The 19,683-nt window shown below is 39.3% G+C and overlaps 1 protein-coding gene across 23 annotated transcripts in view; it reads right to left on the reverse strand.

Annotated features, from left to right (window-relative positions):
- The window catches only part of STPG2 (sperm tail PG-rich repeat containing 2), a 703,121-nt gene that overhangs the window by 455,614 nt on the left and 227,824 nt on the right, over nucleotides 1–19,683 (reverse strand). The window contains exon 12 of one of the 23 annotated variants that reach the window (XM_054029567.1): nucleotides 11,838–12,012. The exons of the other annotated variants lie outside the window; for them this stretch is intronic. Within the exon in view, the coding sequence (XP_053885542.1) occupies nucleotides 11,960–12,012 (53 nt within the window). The 3' untranslated portion in view covers nucleotides 11,838–11,959. Of the gene's footprint in view, nucleotides 1–11,837; nucleotides 12,013–19,683 lie in introns of those variants that run through there. 23 annotated transcript variants of the gene reach the window in all.

Here is a 19,683-nt window from a genome sequence, read left to right on the forward strand (position 1 = left end):
TTAAAGATACTGATACCATGCACCTGAATTATGCTTTTACTAGCCCATGTATATTTTTGCTCTGTTCTGGTATGGAAGGTCATGTAATAGGTGATTTACTGTACATTTTGGAAGATCAATTTAATATCTTCAAGAATTGCTTGTTTATTCATCTCATTATATCCTACATTTGTGGTTTCTTCGGATGTTAATGTTAGCAGTATGCTACATGTTAAGTATTATTGTTAGGTCTGTTATTTCCAAAACATCAGTATAAAAACATTACATATGAATCATTACATATGAATCATAGGAAATATGCATAGAAGGGTGAACTACATCAAGTGACTAGAAAGTATGTGGTCCAGGGAATATTGTAAGGAAACGTGGAAAATTAAGGAGTATCTTTTCAGTTCAATACCCACAAAATGTAGACACATAGGGCTCAATCCTACTAACACTGAAGTCTATGAGAATAGGATCAGGCTCATATTGTAATCAGGAATTGTGTGCCTAGTCCATGGATAACATGTACATGAATATGTACCAACCAACCACTAACATCTACTCAGGTTAATGCGACATGCAAGACTCTTGTCCAAAATAATATTGATTTTAGAACAGATTTGTCTCTAGTCTGTTACCATAATAATGATTTATATTTTTAATTTAGAAATAGATTCTCTAGTCTTACCATTTTTTACAGTAATTGCTAATGTATTTACATATGTGTCTATAGCTACTAAAGCAGTTAAATGAGTTACTCTATGGCTTTAACCTTATTATTATATTGAAGTCTTTCACAGGGTATAGGGTGAAACAAGACTTCACTTATATTGCCACCTGATGTCAGTCATTTTGCTTCATTTCTGCATTATGCCTGTTTTAAGACATCTAACATTAAAAAAGTGTATTGTGTTACACAGTTTTTTATCTTAGAATATATTTCCTATTACATATGCTGCTGCTTATGTGATATAGGTCATAGGCTTTCATTGCCTTTCCCAGCACCAGATCAGAGCTGAATTATGCAGAAGCTATCTTCAATTTATTTACCAAAATGCCACATTTTAATCACAGGTCAACGAAGAATAAAACTTCTCATTCCAAATCAAACACCTATGAAAAATCTGCCTGTATCATGATTGGTATGTAATGGGAAAATCAAGAGCAGATGATTCTTATAATTATATATTTTCCAGCCCTATGCCGGCTCACTCTCTATGAAATGTCAACCAACGCTACAGGGCAAAAATGGCAGAGAACAGGAACAATGGGTAATTTAAAGTGAAAATCTATGTTTCTGGCCCCTCAATGAGAATGTTCCAGTACATCAAAAAAGGACTGGAAAATGACTGCTTTTATAAATAAGAACTTTAAAATCCAAACTTAGATGAGAAGCATGAATTTTCTTTGTAACAAGTAGAGAATTATGAATCATACACTGCTCGCTTGCTCTTCTACATTACTGGGAAATGCTGTTACAATATCTTATGTGGGCTTACAAAAATCCATTGTCAATGAAAGCATGAATTCTGAAGAATAAAAGGGTATGCTGGAAAACGTACAATGAAAATGGGAAGTGTTGTTTTATACAATGTGTTTTAAAGTTACATGTTTTTAATATGTATGTTCTGATTTTTGTTCTAATCAAGTAACAGTAAAGACAGAAGATTAGTGCATAAGGAAATATCATCACTGCCTGGAAAACACTACTAAAATTCATTTTGATTTAAATGGCACTTCCGATTATGCTTATAAAGCTGCACAGGACATTCAGTCTGCCCTATTTGTAAAACAAAACAGACATATACACAAGGATACGAAATTCTAAAAAGTTGCTACCAAAACACCCCTACATTTTGATTAAAAAAAATAAACAAAATACTGCACTATATAAAACAACAGCATGCTGCACAGGGACTGATAAAGAGATAAGAATATATCTAGTTGGACTGTACTGTGCCTGTATGGCAAGAAAAAAAATCTGTTTATAGTAGTAAATGACCTCAACATTGTTTCAACGCCATTTGCAATAAAGATCTTACCTAGAACTTGTAACAGTCATTAGTAAAAGACCTTCCATTGGCCTGGAATCATGACTCTAGTGAATTCTGCAGCTCTGCAGCAGATAACATGTTTGGAAGCAGTAGTAGGACTTCAGACACCAAGATGATGGAGACAAATTAGTCTTGGCGACAAAATATTATGAACTTTCAGGCTTTGTGCCCCTTACAGCTGATTAAAGAGTCACTCACTATGTACAGTAGCGGTCTCTCTCTCTCTCTCTCTTTCTCAAATGTTGGAGGGTGCATGGAGTAAGGTTAAGATCAGTGCAACTGAACAGAAACTCAGCAGACTCTTAGGTTAAGCAGCAAAAACTCTCCCTGGGAGTTTAAATTTGCCTAATCAAACCAAAATAAAAACAGAATAGCAAGTTCTCTGGCCATATTTCCTTCATTCAGCTGAACAGCTTTGACATGATAATCAGAACAGTTCTCAAATATACAGAGCTTCTTGGCCCAGTATCTAAACAGCAATCACCATGTGTTTTAAGGCTCTGAGCCCAACTCGGCTCAGCTACACCTGCTTAACTCAGGTGCAGGTAAAAGATTTAGGATTTGTGCCAGATACCTTCATGTAACTAGTAAGATACAACAAAAATACTCTGAGCACACTGTCTCTTGTAATAACTTTCCCCCAACAAGGGAGCAGCAAACTAATTGGAAAACAGGTGTTAGGAATGTGTGTGGGGTGTCTCTCCAATGACTGCCTTTAAATCCTTGTTTAGGGCCTATCACTTCTATTATATGTAATTTAATTTAAAAAAGAGTTCGTGCTAAGCTGTCTATGGTGTGTTGCCCATTTAATGAAGTCTATATAATAAAGAAATCTGTCTGTCAATCCAGCATCTCTGCTTTCCTTGTAGTGACAAGAAGCTGCTTAAGCTCAAGGAGACACTCCCCAATAGAATTCAGAAAATGCACTCCAGAACCCCTGCTAGGATGCAATCACCTCCACTCCACCACAAAAGCCTCATATATTACTGTCTGACTCCAACAGGTGCACAATTTAGGGGTGTTAGATCCCAGATGCTTCTGAATGCACAGGAAGTGGTTGAAGCCAAAAGCGTTTCTTCCATCTGCACTTTGCAAAATGAAGGCAGCCTTCTCTCTCTCCGATGCAGTCCTTGCCACAATTACCCTGTTTCTGTCACCTCTACATTGCTGTAATGTATTCTACATGGGTGTACACCTTGGGATCATTCAGGAGCAGAAGCTAATGCAAAACACTGCACCCTACTTATTAAGTAGAGTTGCACATGGGAACGAATCAAAGCAGAGCTTCATGATCTGCACTGACTACCATGGAGAATTCAGGGTATTCTAACCTTGTTACCTGAGAGATCCCCTCTCACCCTATGATATACTGCCACACTGAGCAAAGGCTCTTGAGCTAAGTTTATACCCTCAATATAAACAAGAAAAATCTGGTAGGAAGCCATTCTCTGTGAGCAGTATTTGGTTTGGGAATTTCCTTTCTCCCCCTTGATCTGTGAGTCCCTAGATTTGTAAATCATCCAGGCATGTTTCAAAGCTCATCCTTCCGCCTCCCACTTTAAGGCTGTGGAGACGATCTATTTATGGACAGTCATTTATGTTTATGTTGTAACTTTTAATGTACAGGATAAATACCCAGAGCTCTTGATGGGCACCTATTTGAAAAAAAACAAATAAAATAAATACATTCCCATGGTGGGCGTCCAAATGGGCAACACACGACCAGTGCACACCACCACAGTATGCGATTGACTTTTCTGCACTCTACAATTTGGCAACACTGAAAAGATTCTGGAAGGCAAAAGGACTACCCCTACTGAATTACAGTACCATTTTTCTAAGCAAAATAAGCTGATGGGCTTCTTAACCCAATGAAACAGCCTTTCTAATTTCAGCTGTTTGTGGGCTGGGGGTAAGGTACAGAGAGAGGATAGGAGAAGAGGGAGGGCAATCTGAAGCAGGACACAGTGAGTGTGAACTCAGAAGAAATTTAGAATACAATGGGTGTGATTCTCCACTAGTGCATCCTCTGTAGTCATTTACATCTGTGCAAAGTGATGTAAACGCCTAGGTAATATTTTTACACCCACTCTGCACAGCTGAAAATGACGACACAAGGTTCAAGGCCGACCCCGGGTCTGTGATGGAAGACATTTCCAGAATAAATCAATCACTTCTCTCTACTTTATTTTTGCTTTTTTGGCATTTTCAAATGTAAATTGAATATGTAGCAACAGTTCTCTCACAGGTTGTTGAGTTCCAAAGCTGAACAATTCACTCAAATGTGAAAGATAAGTGGAAAGAGTTTCAAAAGCTTCAGAAAAGAGTTGCTGCCCCTCAACTTGTTCTCCGGCCCCAAGTTTTTGTACTTAATGTAAATTAGTTAAAACTTTCTAAATTGCAAATATTTCTATCTTATTAACAGCTTATAGTCTGGGGAGAGGGGTTAACCTTCACACTGTAGATAATGAAGATGTGATACTAAGAAATAAGATGAATTAAATAATTTATTAATGCGGGCTATTTATCTTTTGGTACTAAATAAGAATCTTTCAAAATGATAATCCTTCTAAACACATTCTGAAAATATGCAGGAAGGCAATCAAGCATGTCTTTCCCAAAAGTTAAAGGATGTTTGTGAATCTACTGTTGCCATTAATTTAGCCAGTAAAAACAACATGGAAAAGTTAGGAGCTTGGTTTCCAGCATAGTACGTTATAAATGCTGGATAGGTAAAACATTTAGGTTAATAGGACTCTGTGGGAGGGTTTAGGACAATCTGTAACGGGAAGGTGAGATCTAACCTGCTGAGTCTTCAGCTTGAAGCAGTGCTTTCCTGGTAGTTGCTCTGTCATCATGTTTAGCTGTAAGTCACTGTACATCTAACCCCATAAAAAAAAGATTAGAGATATTTTACACCTACTGAGGTGGTCTTATGAAAATGACATCTTCTTAGGGACTGGGATCAACAACAAAGTATTGACAGCGGCTGCAGTTAGCGTAGAATTAGCATTTGCATTATAGAATCCTAATTCTTGTGTTTATAACTCAGCTGGGAAAAGGGTATCTATGTTATAACCTAGCAAACCTACAGTCACCATTAAAATCTTTACAATTGCCTTGGTAAGCAATAAATGTTACATCATTTTTCTCCAGGTTGTCCCTGTTCTAAGAATAGAGGGAACGGTAATACCATGTCAACATTATCTACTTGTAAAAGGCAAGTTCAATGGCGACTACATTACTGTATGTGCATATATGTGTATATATATATATATACACACACACACACACACACACACACAGATTGTAAGTCCCCAGGGGAGGGACTCTACCTTTTAAACTTTTTCTATAGTGCTTAGACAGCATTGGTTCTCTCCAATAAATAAATATATTTTATATTGTCTTGATTTTCAACAAGGCAGAACACCCACCATTTTCCATTGAATTAAATGGAAACTGCATAGGCTCAGCACGTTTGAACATCAGATCTATACATTATAGGTACAACAGTAGTGAGACCTACATTAAGGATTCATAATACTTTCCATTATCCAATCACTTTGGCAAACTTGAATTATTTGAGCATAAAGTTTGAGCAAAAACTGGTTAGCCTTCATTCAGGACAAAGAGAGTGGAAAATAGGTTGTCTTACCATTGTTAAATTTTTTCCCTGACACTTGAACTTGATATTTGGCAAGGGGATAGTCCGGGCAACAGAAAAGTGCTTTTTGCTGTAGCCATGAAATTCCATTCAGGTTTGGTAAAGTTACAAGCCATAGAAAATCACAATAGCAAATGCATAGCAGAGCTTGTTAGAAATTTGCTTTTTACATTCCTACTATATTACGCATAATCAAACCCCATGAGTTCTCCTAAAGCAGGCACACAATGAAAACTCTTTTCCACGCAGCACACAGGAAATACAAACAAGCACCTTATTAACTATAGACATCTAGTGGTACAGAAAAGTAATGAATTACAAAATCAAAGTCCACATTCATATTTTGTTTTGGTTTTTTTGATAATGCTTTTAATGGAAAATTCTACTTAAAAAAGTGACAGTAAAAATGACATTATTGAGTTCTATGTTTGTTGTCTCTCAAAGATTTCCATCTTAACATGTTCAGTTGTTTGTCTAACTGCTAGCTCACCCTGAAATCTGAGAGTCAAGCTGGGTTCTTTTCTGCCTGTGCATCAGCATCAAATAAAAAACATTTTGAAGGTCAAATTATGCCCTTAATTAAATCAATGCAAACCACTGAATTCAAATTATGCATAATATATTCCAGCTCCTTTGCACACAGCTACATTTATTCTTCAGTGCTAACAGGAATACATTTCAGTTAAAATATATTTTTGTCACTACAGTTAATAGGACTCTGAATATACACAACAGATCTGTTGAGTAAGATGGTATCACTTATACATAGTCACTTTACAGAGCAGATGAGTACTTTAAGGCTCTATAATGCCAAGCAACTTCATTTTTACTGATCTTTTCCAAAAATGAGTAATAACTGATTATCATGCAGCTTTATAAGCTTTTCCCCAGGAATCTAAGCAATCTTTGTGTATTATCCTTTTGAGAAGGCAACCTCTATCTGGCAAAGTATTATGTTAAGTGTATATTTGGCAAGCATTCTATTATATAGTATAGTCAAAAAAGTAAGTCTAATGAGTATTTGAAATCTAAATCCAAATATATATCTGGTCTGTTCCTGATATGAAGCCAGTTTTGGATGTGTTTTGGGCATTTTACTGCCAATACACTCATCCAGCAATATAGATATAAAGGAAAATAAGAGATGTACATTTGCAAGAGTAAAAAAAGAAAAAGAATGTACATGGCTTTCATGGGTTTCAGTATGGCTCAAAAACAGCACAGTGATGTTTAATGTCTCCTTTAAAGGCTGAAGTAATCATTCACTTTACTCTGAGTGACCTCTGGTGGAAAGAAATACACATACACATATACATTGTCTAGCTATACTAAAAGAAGGACAGGAGACACTTGATATGATTTAATCAGGATGTAACTTTACTATTAAATGTCTGGGATTTCCCAGTAGATAAAAGTGTACCGTATAGGTAACTCCATGATCATTTCAATATCTGTGGGGGGCTTCCATCACTCCCCTCCCTTTTCCATCCAGGTCCCTCAGTCAACCCATTGTTGGGACCTTATCATACTCGCCCTTGAGCGAGGGTTAAGGTGGGCTATAAGGAAGGGGGGTTGGCTCTCTGCTGTGCCTGTCAGACGAGCCCCAAACCTCCCCCCCCCCCCACCCCTCCGTTCCACTCCTTTAATAAACACTTCCTTGTTAAATACTGTACCAAGCCACTTATCTGGTCACTGTATCCATTCCCTATGGAGTACCTGCATTGGACATCTGGCCCATACTTACATAATGAGTTGCGACATCATAGACTAACTCCGTTCACTATTCACTATAACAAAGCCTTCCTTGACCCCCTCCCCGCCGTCCCCCCCCCCCCCACACACACACACACTCCACGTTGGCCAATCTGGTAATGATGGAAAAATTCCTTCCCAGATCCCCTAGAAAGGAGTCACTAGAATGATGCCTGGTCCTGACCAAACCTGGTATTTTGCCACCTCTAAGGGGAGAGAGGGTGGGTGTTGTTCCACCTGGTCTGGGGAAAAGGGGCTTCTCCTTCTGACCTTGCCCTTTATCAACTTCCCAGCCCTTCCGGTCCATGGGGGATGAGTCAGCGTCGCCACACTGACCCACTCAACTTTTGCAGCAGCTTCTGAACCTCTCTCTTAAACCCCGCCCATAAAGAGTTGTACCTTTTCCCCCGGCAAGCCAGACAAGCCCCCCTGCCCCATTTAAGGTACAGTGTAGTTATTACCAGCCACTCACTTAGGGCCATCCCTAGCCATTTGGGTGCCCTATGCAGCCCTCCCACGAGGGGGCTGTGTAGGCCCCAGGCCTCCCCCCACCAGGGTCTGGGAGGAAGGAGCTGTGAGGGGCACTTTTGGGGGCCCCACAGGCCCAGAGTTGCCCAGGGGATTAGTGGGGGACCAGGAGCAGCCCGCTCCACTTCCCTAGCCTCGGCCCCAGCCGTGTCGCTCGGGGGAGGGGGCTTGGGGGAAGGGATTCCCCCCCACCACCAGCAGCGGCAGGGAGCGGAGCAGCCTGGCCCCACCCCGCTCTACTAAGCCAGCTCCCAGCACGGCACTCCGCTTCCTGCCGCCGGTGAGAGCCAACCCAAGCGACATGGCTGGGACCGGGGCAAGGGAAGCAGAGCGGGCTGGGACCGCGTCTCTCCACTTCCCACCCCTGCCGGTGAGTGCGGGGTCGCTGGGGGAAGAGGTGGAATGGGGGAGGGCCGGGGGCAGAGCAAAGGGGAAGGGGAAGAAGCAGGGCGGAGGGAGTTGTCCGGGGCCCCACACCCCCCTAGGGACGGCTCTGCCCCTTGCACAGGGTGCCGGCCGAGGGATAAGGCTGATCGCTGGAGGTGGTACTGCCGCGTGTGCAGCATGCAGCTGCCTGGGGCACCATGAAATTTGGTGCCCCAAATTTCATGATGCCCTCCGCAGCTGCGTATGCTGTGTATGCCTAAGGATGGCTCTGCACTCACTTATCAAGACTACTTTTAAATATATGTTATTACATAGTTTCTTCCAATCATCTTTTTCAGAATGATATAACAGCAGATGAGTTCAATTCAGATTCTGTATATTAAGAAAGAAGTTTTAAGTATATTTTGCTCTTCCTAATGTCCTTCACTTTAAACATGCCCTTGTTACATGAAAAACAAGAGAATTCCCAATTGCAGAACGGTACATTCCTCTGGAATTTGGCTTTTTTATATTTGGTGGGTTCCTTTGTCTTCTGGGGTTATAACCTAAACCAATCAAATGTTATTTCATCCTTATTATATTGTAATCAGTAGACAATCGTCGAAGACCAAGTTCTGACTTTGGATTTCTTTAATGAGTCTTCATCAAACTTATCTGATGACTCTTGTAAAGTGCCGAGGCCTTTATTAAAATGTATCCATCTAATGTAAAGGAAGGCACTTACAGCTATCACATGCAAGACGTACAGTCCTAAAAATGAAAGATTTATTCAATTTATATATGTATTGAGACTGTGATGTTTGCATTGTGCTAAATCTAACATGCAACTAGATAAGAAATAGCAAAAACACACCACACCCACACCCAAAATTAGGAACAGATATCCAGACGGTCACAGTCAACATTTTCAATAGCTTACATTAAGCATTTTTGACACAGAGCAATATTAAAAACATCTTTACAGAAACAGAAAAATATGTTTTTATTATCTGAAGTATTCATAAAAATGTCAAAAACTGTTGATGCACTCTAAAGAGTTTTGACCAAGAAAATTATTACTATTCATAACTGCTGATCGCTGCAGTATCCCCTCTTATTTAACAATGTCCATGAAAAAAAGAGAAACATATTAGGTCTCTGCTTCAGCAAATACTGAAATCTATTTATATGCAAATAAGCTATCCATTATTAGTATGAGAAGAGACTTAGGCATAAAGGGAGAAATAAATTATCACTGGAAACGCTTAATGAAATCTACTTCAAAACATAACATTTTACAAGAGCCCTCACTCATGTAATATTTGTTCAAGCCTAGAAAGGAATTGGTGAGTTCTGCACTTAGATGAGATCTCATACTACAATATTTCCCATGCCAATTTGTTTTATAAAATGCATTTATTCTTTCCTTAGAAACAACCTGATAATTATAAATCCACAGTTTCCTTGTGAAGGGCTGCATTTTCAAACTACAATGGACTTCGGTGTTCCTTTCACATTATTACAAGGCAGTGTTTCTTTTTTTTTTTTTTTTTTTTTAAAAAGCACTTTATTTTTGTTAACCTATGTTGTTGCTAATTTATGCAGAACAAATCAACATCATTGACAATTCCTGTATTAACCAAGGAACAAGCATCTGAGTGAGGTGTAGGCTGAGTACTACTGAGTTCTAAACCCAGGACTGACACTGACTAAACACTAGGAGATTCTGCCTCAATTTTTCTACATATAAAATTGGGATTCATAACAGCTTTCGGGGTTCTGATGATTAGTTAATGTTTGTACAGCGCTTTGAAGCTGGAAAGACCTTTTTAAGAGTGATTATTATTGTTAGATGACCGCTACCGGCTCAAAATAAATAAGAAAGGGACAAATTCCCAGTTTGAATTTGATTTGTCCATGAATCTACTCACATTCCAAGTATCTGAATCTTGTGCAGAACATTTTCAATAAGGAACCTTGACTCTGGGCTGAAACAGCATGGGCCTATTGACCTTGAACAGTCTCAGTTCTCAAAACAGAGCTCCTTCCTGGCTCAGCATGACTTCTTAGCATGACTTTGGCTCAGTGATGTTAAGCATTCCATAGTCTGAAGTCTTTCTTTTGTAGGCATGCTATGTCAGCTGAACCCACCATCACAACTGGGCAGGTTGCAAAGCTCACCTATTAACACAACATGCTGCCTGTTTTTTCTGGGGATCCAGGGAGAGGTAGCTTGAGTCCTTTAATGGCCACTAGGCCATTACGTTAACATCATTTAACTGATATATTTGTGTATATATATATATATACACACACACACACTATGAGTATGGTTAATCAACACATAAAATTATGATGAATAAATAAATGACTTATTAAACAATACAGCTGTTAGTGTCACAAACAGTAAAGTGAAAGGATGCAGTTCCCTGCTGTTTAGGTGTCTGTGATATTACCAACACTTGCAGAAACACAGATCTTGGACTTTGGGTCACAGATAGAATTGTAATTATTTCTCATTTTAAGCTTACATATGTACTATTAGAGCCTGATCCTGAGCGGTACTGAGAACCTCAAAGGCTGAGAACTCTCAATTCTCACTAACATCCAGTGGAAATGAGAGGGCTCAGAACCTCACAAGAGATTCTTAGTACATTGCAGAATTATGCCTTTTATGATCTGATATTTAAAACAATTTTTATAAATGTTTTTCTGTTCATTTTTATAAACCTAAGAAGCACAGAGCTCATGTCACTGTTTGACAAACCTAAGTGAGGGTCATTTCTAAAGCCAAACTTTGCTCTTAGTTTGTATTTACCATGCTGTAACCATCTCCATTAAAGTCAATAAAGTTACTCTGGATTTATAATGGTATAAATGTGAGCACATGAGTAATGGGAGAGATGCAGGCATGTAGTTTTCTGCAAATTAACAGAAAAACAAAAATAAGACCAAGATATCAAGAAGCAGTCTTGATAGAACAAAAATAAACCTTCCATCTGCACATAAAGGGCTACATTTTTATATCAGTTACATTGGGATAAATCTGGAATAACTCCACTGAAGTTAGAGGTGGTTACTGAGACAAGAATCTGATCCAAAGAAATTTCCACTGAGCTCTAGAAAAAAACATAGGTTTCTGGTGAAACAAGTCAACTCTACATATATCAGCAACAGGCAAATATTCAAAATCAGACAAATATCACATTCAGGGGCCCAAATATCTGAAGGTTATCCAGATGCCTAATTATCATCTCTTCTCTCCCTCCTCCAGGGCCAGGATTCTTTTCCACTCCCAGGGAGTGGCTTTCACCTAATGATATTTTAGGGGAGTGTAGGCATGGACCAAACAAATTTTAAAATCAACCCTGATATCTTCAGAGGAGGGAGACAGGTGACAGGCTCCCTATTTCTCCTAAATTTTCAAGGGTAGTTAAATGGTATTGCTGCCCATACCTGAATATACTGGGCAAAAAGAAAATTCCCTCATTGGAAAAGACCGTCTTAACTATTTTAGCCGTTGACTCAGCAGAATCCAAAGACATCTCTTCCAGTTCAGCAACCCTCATCCATTAAAGTTCTCAGTCTGAAATTCCTTAAATGCACACAACTATGGGGAAATCTTGCCCATTAGACCAGTGTGAAATAACCATTGCAGTGGGCCTGGAAGAAGAAAATCCCAGTGTTACTGCTGCAAAATAGGGAAAGAAGGACTTTTCATACGTAAAATAACTTGGCAAGACAATTTCACAAACTAGATATCTCCTTTCACTTCATTCCAAAACCAACTACCACTGACAGTTTTATCGTGTCATTTAAACATTTTTCCCTCTATATTTTTATATACATAAATGTAAGCACAATATTATATTGTTCATAGGAACAAAGAACAATAAGCCCTCGTTTCCCTTTCATCTGTCCCCTTTTTAAATAATATTGAATTTTTAATAGATTTACTTCTATTATTGCCATAGAGCTACTTCCCCATGATTATGCTGACTTGGCAGTTCCAGAAACAGTCTTTTCTGGAATTACAGATTAGGTCTAGCAAAGGACAGCCAACTCGATAGTAACTGTAGGTTAAGGAGGACTTGAAGAAACATGATTTAATTGTCAGATTGTGTTATTTATGGATTCATACTGGCACTTCAAAAATGGGGCACTTGCCAACATTGCTTTCAGTCAAAATTTGAGTTACCCACACTTCTACTTCTAGTGCCTATTGTACAAAAATATGAAAATGGGAACAGAAAAGTGTCTTTAATGGGTATAATAAATCACAATCACATCAGTAAAAAGCAATTACACCATAATTTAACTTCGTACCACTCCAAGTCAATCTATAATATTATGTGTTAATTTCAGTTCAAGTGATATTAAAAAAAAAAACCCTACAGGTATTTTTCTTGTTCTCACCTCTTCTTTGCCCTTTTCATTGATCAAATTAGTCCATATTCCCTCAAAACCCTTTGACCGTAGTAATACCATTAGAGAGGGCACAGCTATTTAATTTTTTTCTGTTATAATCAGCCAACAAAACTATTTTCACCTACACTAGAAGTGCATGGTTTTTAGAAAAATGAGAGCTCTCTCCCTGTGGGACAAATGTCAGACCAGGTGATTCCCAGAACCTACATGCTGTTCAACACCAAGTATTTTGTTAGAACTTAATTTAAGTTCTCAATATATGATGGTGTGAATGAAAAAAATTAATGCTGTTCACAATTTTGAATTAATTAGTTTTCTAGATAAGCACAGATAATACTTGAGAATCTCACTAGTTATGTGGCTGGATTACTATGGTTATCTTTGCAGGCATCTGTTTTATTGTAAACTAATATAGAACAGAAGTGATCTTTCAGATTTTGTTTAATTAACAATGGGTCAGTTTATACCAGCACAAAATGTAGTCTAATATCTCTGCCTCCTAGCTAAAATATGGATTTGGGTCCAAAACTGTGCTGTTTATATGTATAGAAGTACTGCTTACTATTTTGTTAGATTTTCTAAAGTAAAAACACTATTAACCCTTGTTTTCTGAAATAGTTTATGTAAGATTATAATCAAGTTGTCATCCTGAAATTTTTAATGACTTCACCTGATTTTACACTCACTTACACTGATGTAAACAGGGAGTAGCTCTGTTAATTCAGTCGAGTTACACTGATGTCAGAGTAATTTTTAATTAAAATATGAATGATGAACAGGTCAAATTCAAAAGTATCTTGTGCCACTGGGAAATGCATCAAATGGCTTAAATTTACCTAGGAAAGTGGCAGATAACACATCATGAAATGGTCTGCCAATGTCAAGCACAACTTATTCCAGCTCAAAGGTAGAAGCAAGTCCTGAGGGGCCAAGTAAGTCCTTGTATCAGTGATGATACAAGGAGGAAGACAACTGAAAGTGACTGGGGGACAGCTGAGAAAGGCTCACTCGGGGGGGCCTCTTTGGCTGTATTGAGGCAATTTCCTGGCCTCTGAGGCATACAGATAACTATCAGTAGGTACTGTTTGAGTTGGATTAATATGTGGAACCAGCATGGTACCCAGTAGAACACCGCACAACCTGTGCTATGTGCCAGTAACTGAGAACAAGTGAAGACTGCAATACAATCTGCATCAAATTTAGTGCATCCCTAGATACAGACACTCCCTGGGTTACGCAAACCCGACTTATGCAGATTCACACTGACAGGAAAAGTTCCGTAAGTTCCATGAGCTAGAAAGTTTTTGTGTTTTTTTGGCATAATGATTGGGTATACATTCCCAACTTATGCAAAATTCAAGAACGGAACGGAACGCTTGCGTAAGTCAGGGAGAGTCTGTAATAATAATTATGTTTATCCCATTGGATTGGATCAAGAAGAATGTTTTATCTGCATTTTGATGGAAAATTCTGGCCCTGATTCTGCTGAATCCAGTCCTCTAAATTTTCTTACTTGCATGCTCTTTTTGCACATATAAATGAGAGTTCAGCTTACTATGTACTGTGAAAAATGCATTATAAATTGTTCTCAAAATAAAGAAAAGCACTTCAATACATGCAACGAAAGATGGTTGAAGTGATCTTTCATTTTAGAACATCTTTATAATACTGTGACATTCTATACCTTGGGGGAGCACCCTGTAACCCCCATATTCCTCATATAAAGCATGCCATGTGAGGTATCACTGGAAAGGTTATGATCTGCTGAAACCCATTGTTCCATCTAAATATGTATATCATGAATGCATATGAAGTCATGAGAATGTGCTGTATGGTTGTCACTAAAATATGCTGTGGGTTTGGGAAGCGCCCAGATACTAGCTCTACAGAGACAAAGACAATGTCAAGGAAAGTAACCAACGTCCAGGCAGGCATCAAACAACCCATCAACAGCCATTGTCCAGCAAGGGAGGTACAATTCAATGACTCACCAGCATAAGGGCCCACTAGGGGAATTGCTCAACCTTGCCTGGGGACTCAGCGATGCCCACCAGATGTGCCTGGACTTGTGTTCTCCAAGCACATGGACTAAGGGTATAAAACAGAACACAGGGGCCCCATGCTTGGCCTTTCTCCCTCTCCCACGTATGCTGCAACAACATTCAGAATTCTGAAGACTCCAACAGAGGGAAGTGACCCAGGTTTAAGGGACAAACTTGTATATAAAGGACTGCTATATCCAGTGGAGTGAGAAAAACTGCTTAATTTAGATGTTGCCCAGTCTAATAGGGATAAGAGTTTAGACTGCATGCTTATATTTTATTTTATTTTGGTAACCACTCTGACTTTTTGCCTATAACTTATAATCACTTAAAATCTATCTTTTGTAGTCAAAACATTTGTTTAACTATTTATCTTTAGCAGTGAGCTTGCCTGTTAAATCTGCTCAAGTTTGCAAAGGCTGGTGTATGTCCACTTTCCATTGATGAAGTGGTGAACCAATTCATAAATCTGCACTTCTCATCAACAGAACAGGTAATCATCAAGTGATCCATCACCCATCACCCATTCCCAGATTCTGGCAAACAGAAGCTAGGGACACCATTCCCATCTATCTTGGCTAATAGCCATTGATGGACCTATCCTCCATGAACATATCTAGTTCTTTTTTGAACCCTGTTGTAGTCTTGACCTTCACAACATCCTCTCGCAAGGAGTTCCACAGGTTGACTGTGTGCTGTGTGAAAAAATCCTTTTGTTTTAAACCTGCTGCCTATTAATTTAATTTGGTGACCCCTAGTTCTTGTGTTATGATAAGGAGTAGACAACACTTCCTTATTTACTTTCTCCACACCAGCCATGATTTTATAGACCTCAATCATATCCCCCCTTAGTCACCTCTTTTCCAAGCTGAAAAGTCCTAGTCTTATTAATCTCTCCTCATATGGAAGCCGTTCCATACCCCTAATCATTTTTGTTGCCTTTTTCTGAACCTTTTCCATTTCCAATACATCTATTTTGAGATGAGACAACCACATCTGCATGCAGTATTCAAGATGTGGGCATACAGTAGATTTATATAGAGGTAATATGATACTTTCTGTCTTAATATCTATCCCTGTCTTATCATCTATCCCATTGCTTCATTTCAGGGAAATAAATAGTTATAAACAAATGAAGCATGACTTCAGGAAGAGGTCAGGGAAAGTGTGGGACCCTTACTGAATGAGGGAGTCAACGTGGTGACAGATGATGTGGAAAAAGCTGAAGTACTCAATGCTTTTTTTGCCTTGGTCTTCACAGACAAGGTCAGCTCCTAGACTGCTGCACTGGGCAACACAGTATGGGGAGGAGGCGAGCAGCCCTCAGTAGTGAAAGAACAGGTTAAGAACTATTTAGAAAAGCTGGACATGAACAAGTCCATGGGTCCAGATCTAATGCGTCCAAAGGTGCTGAGGGAGTTGGCTGATGTGATTGCAGAGCCATTGGTCATTATCTTTGAAAATTCATGGTGATCGGGGGAGGTCCCAGACAATTGGAAAAAGGCAAATATAGTGCCCATATTTTAAAAAGGGAAGAAAGAGAACCCGGGGAACTACAGACCGGTCAGCCTCACTTCAGTCCTTGGTAAAATCATGGAGCAGATACTCAAGGAATCCATTCTGAAGCACTTGGAGGAGAGGAAGGTGATTAGGAACAGTCAACATGGATTCACCAAAGGCAAGTCATGCCTGAACCAACCTGATTGCCTTCTATGATGAGATAACTGGCTCTGTGGATATGGGGAAAGCGGTGGATATGATATATCCTGACTTTAGCAAAGCTTTTGATACGGTCTCCCACAATATTCTTGCCAGCAAGTTAAAAAAGTATGGATTGGATGAATGGACTATAAAGTGGAAAGAAAGCTGGCTAGATTGTTGGTTTCAATGGGTAGTGATCAACGACTCGATGTCTAGCTGGCAGCCGGTATCAAGCAGAGTGCCCCAGGGGTTGGTCCTGGGGCTGATTTTGTTCAATATCTTCATTAATGATCTGGATGATGGGATTAATTGCAACCTCAGCAAGTTTGCAGATGACACTAAACTGGGGGGAGAGGTAGATATGCTGAAGGGAAGGGATATGGTCCAGAGTGACCTAGACAAATTGGAGGATTGGGCCAAAAGAAATCTGATGAGGTTCAACAAGGACAAGTGCAGAGTTCTGCACTTAGGAAGAAAGAATCCCATGCATCGCTACAGGCTGGGGACCGACTGGCTAGGCAGCGGTTCTGTAGAAAAGGACCTTGGGATTACAGTGGACGAGAAGCTGGATATGAGTCAGGAGTGTGCCCTTGTTGCCAAGAAGGCCAACAGCATATTGGGCTGTATTAGTAGGAGCATTGCCAGCAGATTATTTCCCTCTATTCGACACAGTTGTGAGGCCACATCTGGAGTATTGTGTCCAGTTTTGGTCCCCCCACTACAGAAGGGATGAGGATAAATTGAAGAGAGTCCAGCGGAGGGCAACGGAAATGATTAGGGGCTGGGGCACATGATGTACAAGGAGAGGCTGAGGGAACTTGGGTTATTTAGTCTGCAGAAGAGAAGAGTGGAGGATTTGATAGCAGCCTTCAACTACCTGAAGGGGAGGTTCCAAAGAGGATGGAGCTAGGCTGTTTTCAGTGGTGGCAGACTTCCAACCATAATATTCTATGATTCTATGCATAATGAGTGGACATTGAAGGCTGTAGGCACCTTAGTCCCATATTAAAAATATAAATGTTAATACAAATATAAGTAAACCCAACAACTTCCTCAAAGTCAGTAAAGAAAGCAAAAACCACTGCAGTCTCAAAATACCAGCCCTCCACACACCCTTCCTCTGCTCAAAATCTTGCAGTGTGCCTGGACTATTAATTTGGGCTATTGCAAACCAGTGGGAGGGAAGAGAATTCTGATGTCCAAGGCCCCAAGCAACAACAAGCTGCTGGAAACTCCCTCTCTTTTATATCAAGGGGCTGCAGCTCAAGCAACTCTGATAACCACAGCTGTGCCAATATTACATAGGCAGAAAAGTTGTCTATCAGTCAGTCAGGTCTCAACCAATTTAGGGCTTTGTGGAGTTGGTTTTGACCTCTAAACAGACAGCTGGTGCAGATCACATAGCAGTGGTATCAAAGGCTTATGGTAAAGAACTGCACTTAACCACCAAATTCTGCACTACCTACAGTGTCTGAGTTGGTTTAAGATGTAGGACTCATTGGAGCACACTGGTGTAATCTAATCTAGATGCGAAAAGAGATCACAGTAGAAAGGACCACACCTGAAAAAAATAGTCACCATCTCCTGAGTAGAAAGAGAGAGGAAAAAAAAAAAACACATCCTGGTCACTGCTGTCATTTGATAATCTAGGAGTATATAGGGATCCAGCAATACCCCGAAGTGTGAACTATACTAAAAGTAGCTGGCTCATGCTCATTCAAAGGGGCAAATATAATCCTTCTCATATCTTCCAGTTGTCTCCCCCACTCTACCAACTTCATTCCCATCTCATCTGGATTGAGTTTTAACCCGATGACCCTGTCTATTGCCCTGGTCTTTACCAAATCCTGGGGAAGGCAAACACTGGCTCTATCAGATGACACAAAAATAGAGAGGAGTCTCAGCTGCCACTGGTAAACACCATAGTCTATTTCCTCCTCACTAACCTATCCAATGGCCCTATATACATCCTGAACAAGGAGGAGATAAGTTGGAGAGCCCTGTGCAACTTCACATCTTCTCATTTGGGAGAAGACCAATTGCCCCAAACTACCTTCTGGAATTTCCCAAAGAAACAAGAATGACACCACTGAAGAGCTGTCCCAACAACTTCTGCTAGTGTTCAGAGAAGGGTCAGCATTACAGCATGATCAATGATATTAAGGGAAGATGAATAATACAATTATATTATTATGGACATATGATCTTCATTCATTGCCAGGAGGAGGTCATCTACTAAAGCCACCAGTGTAGCCTCTGTGCTGTATCCTGACCTTTATCCAGATTAACAAGGCCAGGAACATCTGAGCCATTTAGGTACTCAGATTTGTTTCAGTCTAACCTTCTCAATAATTTTAACCAGAAATGGAAAATTGGGTACATGTTGATAATTAGGCAGACAGCTAATGTCAAGGGATATTTTTAAGTGATATGTGTACAATAATTTCCTTTAATGACACCAACAGTTTACTGTGACAGAGGCATAGATAATCTCCATCAGTAACAGACCCAATTCTTCCTCACTGGTCTTCATCAGGCAGGAAGGACAAGGGTCCAAAGTACAGGTTGTGGCATGAAATATTTCTAAATCTTCTACCATTTATTGAGCAACAATGACCTAAACTCAAGCAAAAAGGAATTTGCACTCAATTCAGTCCAAATCCATTTGATTAAAAAAAACCACCCACATGTTAATTTCCAAATAACTGACATTACTTTGTGTGTCTGCACATATAGTCATATGGACATGCATCACTATATTGTAAAAATAAATACAAAATGTTAAATATATATTATATACATTGAGACATAATACTATTAAAATAATTCTTATGTCACTTATTACTGTACAGTGGTAATATGAAATCATATTCATGTGCATACTTATCTAAGAACTGCACTTTAAGAACAGAAAGGTTAGTGTATTAAAAATGAAAGAGTAGTGTTCTGTGTCTAATACTATTCAAGGGCTTTTCTCAAAAGGCTAATTTCACTCCAGATTTGCAAATAACTAGCTCTATAAAATGTCACAGAAAAAAACCTCAACAGAAACAGAAATAGCTTCTACAGGTCAGATCATCAATATTTTTATCTTCATCAAGTGTATCACAGTTTTTAATTTTTAACATTAATTCAAGATATTTGTATCTGTTATCTACCCTTT

This window comes from Malaclemys terrapin, chromosome 5, assembly GCF_027887155.1.
Source record: "Malaclemys terrapin pileata isolate rMalTer1 chromosome 5, rMalTer1.hap1, whole genome shotgun sequence".
Classification (NCBI taxonomy): domain Eukaryota; kingdom Metazoa; phylum Chordata; order Testudines; family Emydidae; genus Malaclemys; species Malaclemys terrapin.